The sequence below is a fragment of the Alosa sapidissima genome, chromosome 2 (genome assembly GCF_018492685.1).
Source record: "Alosa sapidissima isolate fAloSap1 chromosome 2, fAloSap1.pri, whole genome shotgun sequence".
NCBI lineage: Eukaryota > Metazoa > Chordata > Actinopteri > Clupeiformes > Clupeidae > Alosa > Alosa sapidissima.
In genome coordinates, this window is record NC_055958.1 from 35,249,640 (window position 1) to 35,266,640 (window position 17,001).

General features: G+C 45.0%; 1 protein-coding gene across 2 annotated transcripts in view; it reads left to right on the forward strand.

Annotated features, from left to right (window-relative positions):
• LOC121693123 (zinc-binding protein A33-like) overlaps positions 1-17,001 on the forward strand; it is a 49,929-nt gene that overhangs the window by 14,253 nt on the left and 18,675 nt on the right. For both annotated transcript variants that reach the window (XR_006025420.1, XM_042072336.1), the window contains exons 2-5: positions 7,156-7,251; positions 7,368-7,598; positions 14,348-14,370; positions 14,458-14,576. Coding sequence is in view for 1 of the 2 variants with exons in the window: in XM_042072336.1 (XP_041928270.1) it covers positions 7,156-7,251; positions 7,368-7,598; positions 14,348-14,370; positions 14,458-14,576 (469 nt within the window). In the remaining variant the exon portion in view is untranslated. The remainder of the gene's footprint in view (positions 1-7,155; positions 7,252-7,367; positions 7,599-14,347; positions 14,371-14,457; positions 14,577-17,001) is intronic.

Below are 17,001 nucleotides of genomic sequence, written 5' to 3' on the forward strand. Positions count from 1 at the left end.
CCCATGAACAGAATTAATCAACTTTACCATACGCCTTTAGAAATGACAGTGATTTCACACACTTTTGACATTTTCACTTAATATTCAATGCTAATGTATCCAACCGTGGAAATGAGAATGTCAATATTTGTCACAGCACAACGATAAGATTCATTATAAATGTACATGATGCCTTTCAGAATATGGTCCAGCAACTGAAGCTAATTGCATGATACCAAACAGCTCCTCCTGGTGGCAGAATTTTATATCAGTAACAGTTTTCATGGAGAGCATTTGAATTTACATACTGAAATGTCACTTTAAATATTTTAAAAATAAAACTCTAAAACACAATGAATGTAAATTAAAATGAATAATGATTTAAAAATACTATACCGTATAATATGATTAAATTAAATTAATATATAAATGTGGAGATCAGATCTGAATCTAAAATGAATTGCTATCATTGTGTTAGATGAGTGCTGTGAATTAAAGAATGTCATATCTCATGTTCAGTAATTGCTTAATGGTGTGTGTGTGATCAGACAGTGATCTTGAATTAATATCAGGAATGTGAAGGCAGGTGGTCTGTGTTCTGTCAGTCAGTCCTATCTCTATGGAACCTAAGCCTCACAAACAAACAAGCAAACATGAAATAACATATTGACGTAATGATGTAGTACAACAAACGGGATTCTTCAACACACACACACACATTGTTCGAATTACGGGGATATTGGGGGGGTCCGACCCCCCTAGATGAGACTTAGACCCTCCCAAAAGGGATGAAAATAATAGTTTGAGGGGTACTAAAAAAAAAAAAAAGTATGTTATTCAATATTGCACGTAATTAAATGCAGTATTACCATCACATACCAACAATTCAGGATATAATCTAATGAAATACGATTTTCAAACCCTCACCCCCATTGGGCTGTTCCATTTCTCTGGTACGTTCAGACTGTGTTCGTGTGCTATAATATAATACTGACGAATTAAAACAAATACAGTGTAGGCTGCAAAAGCCTGATATACGAATCGGTTAACAAGCGCACATTATATGAATTGCCTACTAGAATTGCCTAGGCTAAACAACGTGAAGATATTTGTTGTTTTTCCAACCGTGAACAAGTCATTTTTTTTTTATTTGCTTGATGTTTGTTTTGCTTAGGCTATCCAAGAAAAACGAATCAAATGAACCAAAGGCAGGCCTTGTTTTAGGCTAGGTGAACTTGGCTATTAAACGGGAGACTTTCTGTGGCCCATCTGTAAACAATTCTGGGTCTTAAATTTAAGTTGTATGTTTGCCATATCCGTGCTATTGGTCTGTATGCGTTTCCATGTTTGCATTGCACTGCTATACCAAAAAATATTTTTTGACTGTGGCGCGCAATTTTATGCATGGGGCGCACCTTCAAACAGTGTTAACCCAAATTCAACCCTTGCCATAACGTGTAAGGTATATTGTGCTTGCTAGTATGACTAGTTTCTTTTAACTCTTTTGACCTATATTTTGAAGGAAAATTGACTGTGAACCACAAGTGTGAAATCATGTGTAAGCCTATATAAAATGGAGAGTGACGTCACCAGTCAAAAATAGCTGTACCCCCGAAGCTCACAGTATAATTCGAACACTGCAGAAAAGCGCTACGCACAAATTGAAAAGGAGGCGCTGGGAGTAACGTGGGCGTATGAAAGACTAACATCTTACCTGCAAGGGCTGCACTTCACTCTTCAGAATGACCATAAGCTCTTGGTCCCTCTGTTGCAGGGACGGATCATGGCTTGTGCCAAGTGTGCACGTGCACAGGGGCCCTTAGCCAATGGGGGGCCTCGGATTAAAAAAAAAAAAAAAAGATTATGCCTGGTGCTTCTGTCTGTTAATTTGCGGCACAACTGAATGGTGTTATGGAACCGCGGACCAAAATAAAAATAAACTAAATGTTTTCCTGATCAATAAATACTACTTAATTCATAAAATATAGAGGCAATATCCAACTTTGTTTTAGTGACTGCTGAAAATTAGAACACTTGCCTAAAAATCCATTTTTCTTTTGTTTTCTTGAAGTACAGAGCATGCATCCATTTTATGGTGGGTACTTGTAAATTACCATTGTCAACATAGTGCATAGAAATAAAAACAACAACATTTTACTTCATCTAGTGATTAGTTTGTGAAATATAGGAGGGGGGGCGTTTTACCCCAAGGGGCGTTTTCCCCCACTCTACCCTAACATTAGGTGGAAGTGGTAGGCTATGAGTGCTCATTCAATGTGTGTGCGTGTTTGCGAAAGTGAAACTGACAAACTGAACCACTCGTGGGTAGGTGAATGAAGTGGATTCCTGCAATGTTCATGAAAACAGCATAGCGATTGGATAGCCTAATAAATCGCAACTTGTTGTAGGCCTAACAGTAGCTTATATCGTAGCAAATAGCCTATGGCGATGCCGATGACAGATTTAAAATAGGCCTACGTTTATTTCACTCGTCTCGCTGGAGTGAGCGCATAATGTGGTCTGTTGCGCAAAGAAATTAATTAGGGAGATGATCTGCATCTCCATTTACCAAACACTATAGTTTTGCTAACATCTCCACTGTTAACGTGAAATATGTCTCCATGCAAGGTAGTGTCAAGCAGCAATGAAGTGAAAACCTTATCATTCAGGTACAGCCAATGTTCACGTCACCTGAGTCAGACAGAAAATGGGCCCTGCTTGCTCTGTTAAAGTTTGTATATCCCTTCCAAACTGCGTTAAAAGGGTGTATTTATTTAACAGCCAGAATTTCGACGTTTTCCCGGGAGAGACGACCCGAACACCCCGATCAGCAGCACCTTCAACGTCCCGGTCCGTCAGAAATATGTTGTCCGGTTCGTTTAATGAAAAAGGTTGGGAACCCCTGCTGTAGACTGTTTTCACAGCAAAGGGAGATTAAAACCTAATAATAAAAACAGCTGCTGGAATTCATTTCTGTGTGGACCTGAGTTATAATATATGACATAATGTACTACATTTTCATTGTGTGAAATTGTGCACCAGCCTGCACAGCGACAGCAAAGAGAGACGCACTGGCTGCACGCGCACGTCACGTGCACACGCGCATCGCGGTCGGGGGGGGGGTGGGGGGTTTTGATATTGTGCACAGGGGGCAATATCTGTTTAATCCGTCCCTGCTTTGTTGAGCACCAGAGGTTTAGATGACCTCCCTCCTAGAGTTTCAAGATTTCGACTGAGACTCCTCAGGTATGATTATGACATTGTTCACGTGCCAGGCAAGAACCTCATCACTGCCGATACATTGTCCAGAGTTTCACTAAGTGACACTCCATCTGCCGACGACCTACAGCTTGGATGCTGTTGAGTCTTCACTTCCTGCTACGGACACAAGGCTGGCAGAAATTAAGAAAGTACAACAAACTGATGAGACTTGCAAAACGGTGGCACACTACTGTCAAACAGCATGGCCACAGAGAGAGCTGTATCTCGCTGGAGACCCTCTGATGCAAGATGAGAGGATAGTCGTCCCTCAGACACTCAAAGGGGAAATAATGCACAAACTCCATGAAGGTCACCAGGGATCTCCAAATGCCGTGCCAGAGCTCAAACATCTGTACTGTATGGTGGCCAGGTATCTCTGCACAAATTCGAGAGACAGTAGACAGATGTGAAATGTGTCAGAGATACAGAACACAGTACAGAGAGCCACTCATACAGTCCCAAGTCCCAAGTTTGAGTGGGCAAGACCTACCTGCTCATCATAGATCACTTCTGGCAATATATAGAGGTCGCTGAGCTCAGAGTCACATCATCTGAGGCTACTGTTCGTGCTGTGAAGGAGGCTTTTGCACATCATGGATATCCAGAGACTGTTGTATCCGGCAACAGGCCACAGTTCTCTTCAGAGACATTCAGAACATTTGCCAAAGAGAGCTGCTTTGCACACGTCACCAGCAGCCCTCGCTACCCACAAGTGAATGGCGAGGCTGAACGAGCAGTGCAGACAGTCAAGCGTCTTTGGAGTAAGCACACTGACCACACTAGAGCACTTTTAGCATACAGAGCCACACCATTAGAACATGGATACTCACCTGCACAGTTACTAATGGGAAGAAACCTGCGCACATCCCTACCTCAGTCTTCAAGTCAGCTCACACCAAAATGGCCTGACCTAGTGGCTTTCGCAGGAAGGATGAGGAAGGAAGGCGTTTAAGCAAACAACACACTACAATCTTCGCCACCGGTCCAGAGCACTTCAAGAGCTCACCTCAGGACAGAAGGTGTGGATCACCACAGAGAAAGCTCCTGGGACTGTTCTAGGAACTGCGAACATGCCAAGGTCATACTTGGTAGAAACACAGGGGGGTTGCTCAGGTTGCCCGGGCAACTGCCCATATGCCCTTCTAGACTCACGTTGCCCTTCCGAGGGGAAAAATAAATAAAAAAAATAAACCGTAGGCCTGCGACCGGCACCTGAGCTGAGCCTGCATTAGCGGCCCTAGAAGGAGACTGTCGCAAAACCACATTATCGGAAAAGGTGAGTTTGTGATGTATAACAAACGAACGATCATCATCATGAAGTTTTACGAAATGAATTAAAATCTTCATAAATCCAGGCTGAGTTTGCCACGTTTAACCTAAATAATCAGACAGATAGCTTGCAGACAAGCAGCCCGTTATCACATAGCCAGGCTGCTATTGTTTTGGCATTAGACAAACTAAGCATGTCTGCTGATAGTTAGTTTCTCACATTTTGTTTTAGCAAGTAGAATGAGTGATGGAAGTAATGCATCACATTAATTATTTTATTCAAAATGGTTAAATGCCTAAATCCTATCACTATTTTGGGCATTGTTTGAAGCCAAGATGCCCACTGAAAAGAGGCGGATTGCAGAGTGAGAGACAACTCAGGGAGGCAGCAAAGGACAGCACATCACTGCAGTGTTGGCTGTGAAAAAGCCAACCAGCAGGTGAGACAGAGACTTTACACTGTGATAAAGATGACATGACAATGTGTAAGCGAATTGTTTCATAATTACATTACATTTCAGATGAGGAGCAGTCACAAGCCTCCAGACTATGTGAGGAAAATGTGGACTAGGAAGAGGCACTTAGGGCAGGTAGGCCTAAGTGATGATCACCAAATATGAGATGAGAGGACCATGCTAGAAAGTACAGGGTTAAAGAGCTGCATGCTAAATATTTGTAATCTAAAAAAAAAAACATAGGGTATTTTAAAGGTCATTTCAAAGATCTTGCCTAAGCAGAACATAAATACCACTAGTGGACATTAAAATAATAATGATAATGGCAATAACAATAATATGTAATTGGACAGATGATGACCCCAAATTTGGAGAAACCTATCAGTGACCTGATAGGATATTGATAAGGATATTGATGTAGAGATTTTAATGACTCAAGTCATGTTTTTCTATGTCATTATTAGTAGTAGTTAAGGTGATTGAGTGCTGTATTTCAGTGTTTTACTTCTGTATATATAGAAGTGTATAGATATTTTAATAAAGACCCTGTTAGCCCGTGAGTTTTTTTTTTTTTTTTTTGGGGGGGGGGGGGCTTTTTTCAGGTCAGAGCAACTGCCCCTCAAAATTCATGTGCACGTCCCTGCTGAGAACACACACTATACACAACACACACTCTACACGCCACATTCATATGACTGTGCTGCTGTTAACATCACACTACACACACTCTACACGCCACATTCATATGACTGTGCTGCTGTTAACATCACACTACACACACTCTACACGCCACATTCATATGACTGTGCTGCTGTTAACATCACACTACACACACTCTACACACCACATTCATATGACTGTGCTGCTGTTAACATCACACAACACACACTCTACACACACTACACACACTCTACACACACTCTACACACACTACACACACTCTACACACCACATTCATATGACTGTGATGCTGTTTGTACTTAGTGTAACTGTATGTGTCTTTATAACTATAGCTCTATAATAATTAACCTGACCACTCAAAAATGACCACTGCATTATAACTTGTTATAAATCCATAGTAGCACACATATTATCATCTAATGTTGTGCTAGACCTTTGCATCAACTTGTGTTTTATTGGATATTCTTCCATTTGCTATTTATGGCCAGCAGGCCTCACTGACCTGAGCTCATGCATGTCAGAAAGGGGAAGATTCTATTGGGGAAAGGTTCCAGTGGGGGCTGGCATAGAAGCAAAGAGGGGGAGTGAGGGTGTGTTTGTGTGTGTATTTTAATGTACAGAAGCATACAGTCCATCTGATCATAAGTTTGTGCCTAGATTCAATTTTATACATTGACCATTTTCTCACTCATTCATTTCTAATGGACGGTCATTTCTGACCAGAGATACACATGGATGTTCTAAAGTTAAATAAAACACTCAAATTGTTATAGAAATGATCAAAATATGTTGTGTGTGTTCAGATGCCCTGTGTTAACAAAGTCAAGGAGGCTCAAGGTAGTCAGAATAAGTTAACAATATTTTTGAGAGAAAATAATTATAAATCGGTCACATTTGACCGCGAACACAACAGGAGGGTTAAATCATTGAAATATACATTTTCCCACATTAATTGTGCCTTATATACTGTATCTTAACATCTCTAATATCCCTTAATGTGCAACACCCATATACCTTTTCTACATGTTGTGTTGCCCCCATGCCATCACCATATCAGTCCTGAATCTATGCACATATATATCTACATATTCCCTCACACACTCCCTACACATGCAGCAACTTGGTCAGAGACTTTCTAATGAGGAGACACAGCACTCAAAAAATCCTCCATAAAAATGCATGGGGTTAGTTTGTAACGCCAATAGCAGTTGTCTTCACATATCCCAGCCCTTCCGCAGAAAAAATGTCGACATGTGAATACATGGAGTCAATCATATGGTGTGTTTTGAAGACATCGTGGCAATCATGTGTTGTGAACTCGCTGCTGGAGCAAGATTGGTGTCGTGAAGCCTTGCACACGAGCATTTTTGCCGAATAGGATGCCCGATGAGTGCCCAAAAAGTCCCGCCGAGTGGAGGGACTTGCCTAAAAGGACTTTGACTTGGTTCCATAGTGCCAGTGTTGTAAGTGTACTGCAGTGTAGACTGAACATTATGCTCATTCATTCCAGGAGGAGCTCAAGATTCAACTGCAGCCCTTAATGAAGAAACTAAAGAACTTTGAAAAAGTTAAACTCATCTGTGACCAAACAGCAGCACATATTAAGGTGAGATCTGGATTATTTAATAAAGCAATTATATTTCTAATGTCATCATGTAAAAGCAAATCATTTCAAGAGTGATGATTGGATCAATAATTTTAGATTTTTTGATGTTTATTTAGACTCAGGCTCAACACACAGAGCGGCAGATCAAGGAGGACTTTGAGAAGCTTCACCAGTTTCTACGAGATGAAGAGGCAGTCAGGATAGCTGCACTGAGGGAGGAAGAGGAGCAGAAGAGTCAAATGATGAAGGAGAAGATTGAGAAGATGAGCAGAGAGATCTCATCTCTTTCAGACACAATCAGAGCCATAGAGGAGATGATGGGGTCTGATGACATCACATTCCTGCAGGTAGGAACCATCTGCCGTCTGTATAGTGAAGTGTGTATGATCTGGTTTAGTGATAAATTACTCTGGCTGTAATATTTTATGAATATATCCTATGAATGATTGTGATGGATGAAAAGATCAGATTCAGCCTGTCAGATATAAAGTTTCTTTCAGGAGCATCACTGTCAACACAGAAACTCAACAGTTCAACATCAGACATTCACATTCATACCACATCATGGGTTGTGGAATCAGTTGGTGTTATTTTGGAGAGAGAAACACTAAAATGAGAGAGGCTGAATGAATATGGATCTGATCGCATGATCATTGATGACTTCAGAACGTCATTACAGTTTTTCACAATGGCTTAAACACTAAACTCCATTCTCTGAGCCAAATTCTCAGCTGCCTGAACACAGTTCTTGAAATGAAAATTTGGTTTCAGAGGTAATCAGAAATAGTATAGAGCACAGATGCCATATGTTAAACACACCTACTCAAAAATGATCACACATTTAAAATGATGTGACACAACCAATATAAGCTAGTTCAGAATGTAAACAGGTTGCTTAACAGTGCAGGTTCATATCAACAATGGACAGAAACTATCAGTAAGGCCTTCACAGTACATTGTAGGCTTTAGACTGCAATGCACTTCTCATTTACAGTATAGTGCCTGTCTTTTCCGGTATACAGTTTTTCCACAATTGCTAAAACACATTTTTGGAAACCTTCCACCCTTTTCTTAAAACTGTCAAGACAAACACCCATTTTCAATACTTCATGTTTATTGGATTAACAGTAAATCTTCAGTCCACTGAATTCTGAAATCTTTTTGCTTTGTTTTGTTTTGTTTCATAGATGCAAAATGCATTCACTGTATTGTAAACAACGACAATGTCTCCTGGAGCTATATGAGCACTGAACACTGTGTTTTCCATTTTTTGATGCAGTGTCTAATGACTGCTCAATAGTGTTTCATTTAGACTGCTTTGTGAGATGATACAAAGACAGTGTTTAGTTTTGAGCACAGGTACAACTGTTTTAAAGGGATTGTTCAGTTTTTGCAGAGGTTAGCAAATGTTTTGGGAATATATAGTTTCTCTGTCTGTTCTAAGGAAGAGGAGAAGGAGGATATTGTTATGTTTGGCATTGCTATGACAACGCTGCGTGTTGATTGGGTTTTATGTTGGCACGTGAGTAGGAAGTTAGAATCGTGTGCTGTTCGAATAAATGGAGTAGCCTAAGCTCCGACTACAGCTCTGTGTGTCGTGTCGGTTTATTCACATTACATTGGCGACGAGGATGGCTGACTGTTCTTTACCTCCACCCTCTCCTTTCCTGGCTCTACCCGGAGAACCTGCCGTGCCATGGATCCGTTGGATCGCTTCGTTTGAAACTTATCTCCTTGCAGCCGGCTTGGAAGGCGTGCCCGACGGGAGGAAGCGTGCACTGTTGCTGCACTGTCTTGGAGCAGAGGGACAACGAGTGTTCGGAACTTTTGCTAAAACCACAAAATATGATGACGCTGTAAAACTACTCAAGGAGCATTTTGCAGCTCCACAGAGCGCTCTTCTCCGTCGTGTTATGTTCTGGCGGCGACATCAAAGAGCGGGTGAGTCTGTGTCCCAATACGTGGCTGACCTACGAGGTTTAGCTAGCTTATGCAAATTTAAGACATTGCAAGAGGAATTAATACGCGACCAACTCATCCTGCACACGAATTGTGACAAAATTAGGGACAAACTGTTGTTGGAAAATGACGACCTGACATTAACCCAGGCCCTTAAGATAGCATTACAAGTGGAGTCTGCATTAGAATGCGCTGCCAGTCTGTCTTCTCCTGCCTCTCTGCTTCTGCATGATCAAACAGTGGATACAGCACAGTCACAGCCACAAACGGCCTCCATCGGCACTAGCAGCCCACACATGGTACAAATAGCCTCACAACCCCGTGAGAGATCACAACAGCCATGTGGTAACTGTGGCTCACACACACACAATTCCAGAGCACAAGCTTGCCCTGCACGAGGAAAAGCCTGCTCCAACTGTGGGAAGCTCAATCATTTTCACAAAGTGTGTAGGTCTGCCCCAGCCAGAGGCCACCGACAAAACCCAGTAGCTCCTCCAACTGTGATCCATAATGTCCGCTCAGGACGAGTTTCATTCAAAACCTGCTCTCTAATGCTAGATGATGTCACTCTGCCTCTCCTCCTTGACACAGGGGCCACTGTGTCACTGTTGAACTTGATAACCTGGAAACGTTTCTTCTCCCATAAGCCACTGGGACCAGCCTCCACAACTTTGCGAGGTTATGGAAACGCTGAGATAGATATAGTGGGCTCTCTCCAGTTGCCTGTACATTCACATTCCATGTGTCACGCCATGGGACTAATCTACTTGGCCTTGACCTCTTCCACGGCCTGGGATTCACCCTACTGGATACCACAGGCTCGGAAATCCACACTGTCGCCACTCCGTGGCACCAACGGTGGCCAGCATTGTTTGATGGGGTGGGTCGTCTCACTGCTTTTGTCCACCAGCCCCTGGTAGATCGTAATGCAACACCAGTGGTGCAGCCACTACGCCGCTCTCCTCTAGCCCTGCGGGATGACGTCTCCTCTGAGCTACGGCGCATGCTAGATGAGGACATAATCGAGCAGGTGAATGCTTCACCGTGGATATCCAACCTGGTGGTGGCAAAGAAAAAGACGGGAGGCCTGCGCATCTGCGTGGACCTCAGAGCAGTAAACAAAGCCATAATACCTGACCGCTACCCTTTGCCGACAACAGAGGAGCTCACAGCCCAGTTTTATGGATCAACGATTTTTTCAAAACTTGACCTCCGCCAGGGCTACCTCCAAGTGCCTTTACACCCTGATAGCCGCAACCTAACCGCCTTCATTACCCATGAAGGTGTCTTTCGCTACAAACGCATGGCTTTTGGACTGAGTTCAGCTCCAAGCTGTTTTCAGAAAATAATGGCTTCCATCCTGGCAGGGATTCCGGGTGTGGCTGCTTATCTTGACGACATTGTTGTTCACGGAACCACCACTGCAGTGCACGACGAACGCCTCCACAGAGTGTTTAGCGCATTAGCTGAGCACCACCTCACACTTAATGGAGACAAGTGTGTCTTTGGGGCCTCGGTCATTGAATATGTGGGGTTCCGTCTCTCAGCCGAAGGCATAAGCCCGCTCCACTCAAACACAGAGGCCATCCAGCGTGTCCCTGAGCCCACATCACCTGCCCAGGTTGCCTCCTTCCTGGGGATGACCACGTATTACCTTCGGTTTCTGCCTCAGTACTCAGACACAACTGCTCCACTGCGCAAGCTGATGAAAACCGATGAGCCTTGGGTCTGGACACCCGCTTGTGCCGAAGCAGTGCATCGTCTGAAGTCACAGCTCACTTCACCACCAGTCCTAGCGCACTTTGACCCGGCCAGCTCCACGCTCGTCACATGTGACGCCTCAGCCATCGCCATTGGTGCCGTGATGTCCCAACTCCAGGGGGGCGTGGAAAGGCCAATCGCTTTTGCCTCTCGAGCACTCAGCCCTACAGAACAGAGGTACTCGGTAGGGGAGCGAGAGGCGCTAGCGTGCCTCTGGGCTTGTGAGCGGTGGCACATGTATCTGTATGGACGCACATTCACCTTAAGAACAGACCACCAAGCACTCACTGCTCTCCTGGCCACGTCAGGCACTGGCCACAAACCACTTCGACTTCACCGCTGGGCTGACCGCCTACAGCAGTACAACTATTGTCTGCAGTTCACACCAGGGCGTGACAATGTGGTGGCAGACTTGCTATCACGGTCAATCCCTGCTCAACCCACGCCTCAGTTTCTGGCCTCCGAGCAGGACCGAACAGAGCATGACCTCATACAGCTTCTCCACACACCACTTCAGGAAACTGTGTCACTGCGTGAGCTGTTGGACGCCTCAGCAGCCGACCCTGTCCTCTCCTTAGTGTCCTCATACATTAGGCATGGCTGGCCTACAAAGGTACCAGATGAGCTGTCACCCTATTTCAGAATCCGTGAGCAGCTTGCAGGCTGGAACGACACTTGTGTTGCTAGAGGGCTCTGCACTGTGGTCCCAAGTGCCCTTCGTGCGCGTGTTCTTGCTATGGCACACGAGGGTCACTTGGGCATAGTCAGGCTCAAACAACGGTGTCGGGACCTTGTTTGGTGGCCGGGGATCGACAGAGACATCGAGACCCTGGTCAAGGACTGCACCGCCTGTCTCCTCAGTGGCAAGACCAGGGCCCCAGCCCCGCCCCCACCCATGCAGCCCTTGGACTGGCCATCCCAACCGTGGGAGCACCTACAACTAGACATCTGTGGAGAGTTACATGGCGTGCCGCACCACCAGCGATTTCTGGTCGTTATTTATGACCTCCATTCCAAGTGGCCTGAGGTTATACCCGTGGGCTCTGTAACTGCCAAGATGCTAACTGACATCTTAGACTTGCTGTTTGCCCGATGGGGTTTGCCCAAGAAAATCACCACCGACAATGGGCCTCAGATGGTCTCACATGAACTGGGCACCTACCTGAAAGAGAAAGGGATTCGCCATATTCGCACGGCTTACTATAACCCATCGGCCAACGGGGGGGTCGAAAGGCTGAACCAGTCCCTAAAGAATGGAATAAGGGCGCACCTCGCTCAAGGGCTCACGTTCCATGCAAGCCTCCTCCAGACACTCTTACACTACCGCGCCACACCACATGCCACCACGGGGGCCTCCCCAGCCTCCCTCATGCTGGGACGGGAACTCCAGCTGCCTTTGGATAGACTTCGCCCTGTTCTGGCTCAGGCTCCAGTTCACCCAATCCTAGCGAGGGTTCATGCTCGTCAGAGCCAGATGAAGAACTGGTTTGACCGGAGACGGCGAGCCAGGCCACCCGCCATTGCCGCTCAAGACTGGGTCAGGATCCGCCGACCCCACCGCGACAACAAATTGCAGTCGTTCTGGTCAGACCCTGTCCAGGTCAGCCAACAGCTTGGGGCCGCCACATTCAGACTCACAGATGGCACTCGCTGGCATGCCAGCCGTCTGCGCAAAGTACAGGCTCCTTCTGGACTAGGTCTAAGCGCTGCCCCGCAACCTGACCGCTCAGCAGCCACAGCGCCTCCTGCCCAGCAAGGAGCCATGGAGGCAACCCCGGAGAGCGGTGACAACCACCAGGAGGCAACCCCGGAGACCGGTGACGACCACCAGCCTCGCCCAGCCCGTGCACATACCCGGCCTGAACGTTTGAATGATTTTGTAACTGAGTATCACACTTAGATTCTTGTGAAGGGGGGGAAAATGTTATGTTTGGCATTGCTATGACAACGCTGCGTGTTGATTGGGTTTTATGTTGGCACGTGAGTAGGAAGTTAGAATCGTGTGCTGTTCGAATAAATGGAGTAGCCTAAGCTCCGACTACAGCTCTGTGTGTCGTGTCGGTTTATTCACATTACAGATATCTTTGCAGTCCTGTCAGCTGTCCAATGTTTAGTCAGTAACAAAACAATGGGGTGGTGATGGTCCTGGGAACTTGGCCAATCAGAAGGTCATGGTTGTACCGAGTTGCCCCTCTGCAGTGGGGTATACTATGAAGCTCGATTAGTGGGTTAGCGAGGTATGTTGCGCTCAAAGCCAGGGTATATGCTGTGACACAAAAGTGGCTCTGTTTTAGCATCGCTGTATCACCATGGTGTCTTATACTGCCAACCAAACCTGGTCGGAACAGGTTATGTGCTAAGTTATAGCTCAAATCGTGTAAAACTACTGCCTACTGACCAATCAGTTATCTTGAAACTAAGTTATCTCCCGTGTAGGAGTGGGCGCTCCGCCTCTCCAAACATTTTGGATCTCACAGGCGCTTTAACAGTGTTGTGCGTGCAAATACATCACTATGGACGTGCATACCATACAACATCTGATGACAATCGATGTATTTGATGTTGTAGGCTAGACAGTAAAAATGACTGCAGTGTACCTAGATTACGCTATCGCTCATAAATGCGGAAGTAATCATTCTTGAATATAGGGGGTCTGTGCGTCTCCACGTTTCACGATTGGTCAACATCATCCCAACACCAAGAATGCGCACAGATCTAAGCTGAAAGCTAGTTTGACAAATATATCACATAACTGCTATCGTGTTAACACTTTATAATAACTACACACAGTTCATAATTTATTAAGCCTTTGTTACTTATCAGTTAATGGTTTGTTCATCATTAGTAAGTTCTTGTTCATGCATAATTTAGCATCAGTAATGCATTTGTTCACACAGTTATAAATGGTTTGTTCATAGTAAATAAGCATATCCAAAAAATATGTTTAAGTACATGATTTATACTTAATATATAATGAAACAACCACTTATAAATGAAATCAGTTTCCCATTATAAACCAATTGCAAACTATTACAAAATGCTTTGATCATCATTTGTAAAGCATTGTACCTATGTTTATTCTCATAAACAAAGTATTTGTACACACATGTGACGAGGCAAAGAATACTTGCTTTCTTGGCTGTTTATTACCAGCATTTACAGAGATCAATACACACAATTTAGAATGGGTCAGCTTATACCCAGTGGCTATACTACACAACCTGGGTGGCATCCCGTAACATAAACCCTTTCATCCCGACAACACAACAGCCGGCTAGTTTACACACATACGGGGGGGGGGGGGGATTGTACAGTTTCCAAAATACCTAATTATAACAATAATGGCTGACATATTCTTTCTATTCTTATTTTCCAGAGCTACAAGAGCACAGTGGAAAGGTGAGTGATCTGCCTCCTGTCTCTCTCTCTTCTCTGTGGTTCTGAACCCAAACCCACAGCAGCACTGACTCCTGAATGTTATTCCAGAGCCCAGTGCACACTGCAGGATCCAGAGAGGGTTTCAGGAGCTCTGATCAATGTGGCAAAGCACCTGGGCAACCTGAAGTTCAGAGTCTGGGAGAAGATGCAGGAGATTGTTCAGTACAGTGAGTAGCCTGCTGTTTCCACATAACCAAACACACATAAGCAATGTTAGGAATGAGGAGAGGATAGACTGCTACTGGAGTAGATGGTACAGTTACATTTGTCCAGGGCTTATTCTTCACACCTTCCTAAAAATGGTATTTTCGTATCAAACAGTTAACACAAGCTATCACATTGATAAGCACACAGTGTGTCAACTACACACTGATGGTATAAATAAAAACACATCTGGCTTTTGCTTTGTCTTTGCACAAGGTAGGCTATGTCAGATTGAGGTCATACTTTTGTCATAGTTCTGTAAACATACAGGGATTCCAAACATCAAGTATTGGTGTTTATTTACACATGCAGCCGTGGCCTACTGGTTAGCACTTCGGACCTGTAACCGGAGGGTTGCCGGTTCGAACCCCGACCAGTAGGCACGGCTGAAGTGCCCATGGGCAAGGCACCTAACCCCTGCTCCCCGAGCGCCACTGTTGATGCAGGCAGCTCACTGCGCCGGGATTAGTGTGTGCTTCACCTCACTGTGTGTGCACTGTGTGCTGTGTGTGTTTCACTAATTCACGGATTGGGATAAATGCAGAGACCAAATTTCCCTCACAGGATCAAAAGAGTATATATACTTATACTGTACTTATACATCAAGTCGAAACACAAAATAATTTCACTGAGACAAAAAAAAATCAGTCTACATCGTGTCGTCTCCCTGGGTCCAGCCACAACATTTTGCATCACATGCAATGTCCTGTAGTCCAAGGCTCCGGGAAAAATATCTTCTGGAATGCCGTATCCAGGCCTGACATGATCAAGTCGGCTTTTATTGTCAATTTCTTTACATGCACTGGTCATACAAAGAATTGAAATTTCGTTTCTTACTTTCCCATGCAGACATAGACATGCTTTAAATACAGACATAGACATACTATGGACATAGCCATAGACAATAAACATTAAATTAAAGTGCAAGACTGAAATATAGAACATGTATGTATCAAAATAGAAATATAGGACATATATATAAAAAAAATAGAGGTAGTTGCGTTGTATATTTCTGTAGTCTTAACAGTTACATGAAGTTTAAACTTGTGCTTGTGTGACCTGTATATTTACATTGATATGCAGTATGCAGTAATTCAAGTATATCAGGCTTGATGTGAAGCAGCAACACGTTTGGCTGCGCAGTCACAGTGCAGTTCCACATGGCGGTGTTGGGGGGGGGTTGGTAGACAGGATCCTAGTTTCCTAGGTTCCTGGTTGGCTGGTGGGTGGGGGGGGCTGTCAGTGATGGGAGAGTGGGTAGAGTGTTCAGCATCCTGATTGCTTGGTGGATGAAGCTACTTGCCAGTCTGGTGGTGCGGGAGCGGAGGCTCCTGTACCGCTTTCCAGAGGGCAGGAGGCTGAACAGTTCGTGTGCAGGGTGGGTTGTATCCTTGACAATCATTAGTGCTTTGCGGGTGAGGCGGGTGGTGTAAATGTCCTGCAGGGAGGGGAGTGGTGCTCCAATGATCCTCTTAGCTGTGTTAACAGTGCGCTGGAGGGTCTTCCTGTTCTGATCTGTGCAGCTTCCGCCCCACACTGTGATGCTGCTGGAGACGATGCTCTCGATGGTCCCTCTGTAGAATGTAGTCATGACAGGAGGCGTGGCACTTGCCTTCTTCAATTTGCGCAAGAAGTAGAGGCGCTGCTGGGCTTTCTTCGCCAGTGATGCTGTGTTGGTGGTCCAGGAGAGGTCGTCGCTGATGTGCACCCCCAGAAATTTTGTGCTGCTCACTCTCTCCACAGCATCTCCGTCGATGGACAGTGGTGGCAGTTGTTTGTGGCCTCTCTGAAAGTTGACAATCTCCTTGGTCTTGCTGACATTTAGCAGGAGGTTGTTGTCTTTGCACCATTTAGCCAGCAGGTCTACTTCTTCTCTGTAGTGAGCCTCATCGCCCTTAGTGATGAGGCCCACCAGTGTTGTGTCGTCCGCAAACTTCACCAGATGGTTGGAGCTGTGAGTGGTTGTACAGTCATGTGTTAGCAGTGTGAAGAGCAGGGGGCTGAGCACACACCCTTGAGGGGCCCCCGTGCTCAGGGTCAGAGTGCTTGAGGTGTTGTCCCCGACACGTACTGCTTGTGGTCTCTGCAACAGGAAATCCAGCAGCCAGTTGCAGAGGGAGGTACTGAATCCTAGCTTGTCCAGTTTGCTGATGAGTTGTTGTGGTATTATGGTATTGAATGCTGAACTGAAGTCTATGAACAGCATTCTCACATATGAGTCTTTATTGTCTAAGTGGGTGAGGGCTGGATGGAGGGCAGAGCAGATTGCATCCTCCGTGGATCGTTTGGCTCGGTATGCAAACTGGAAGGGGTCCAGGGTGGGGGGTAGGGTGGCTTTGATGTGTGACATGACTAGCCGTTCGAAGCACTTCATGATTATGGGCGTGA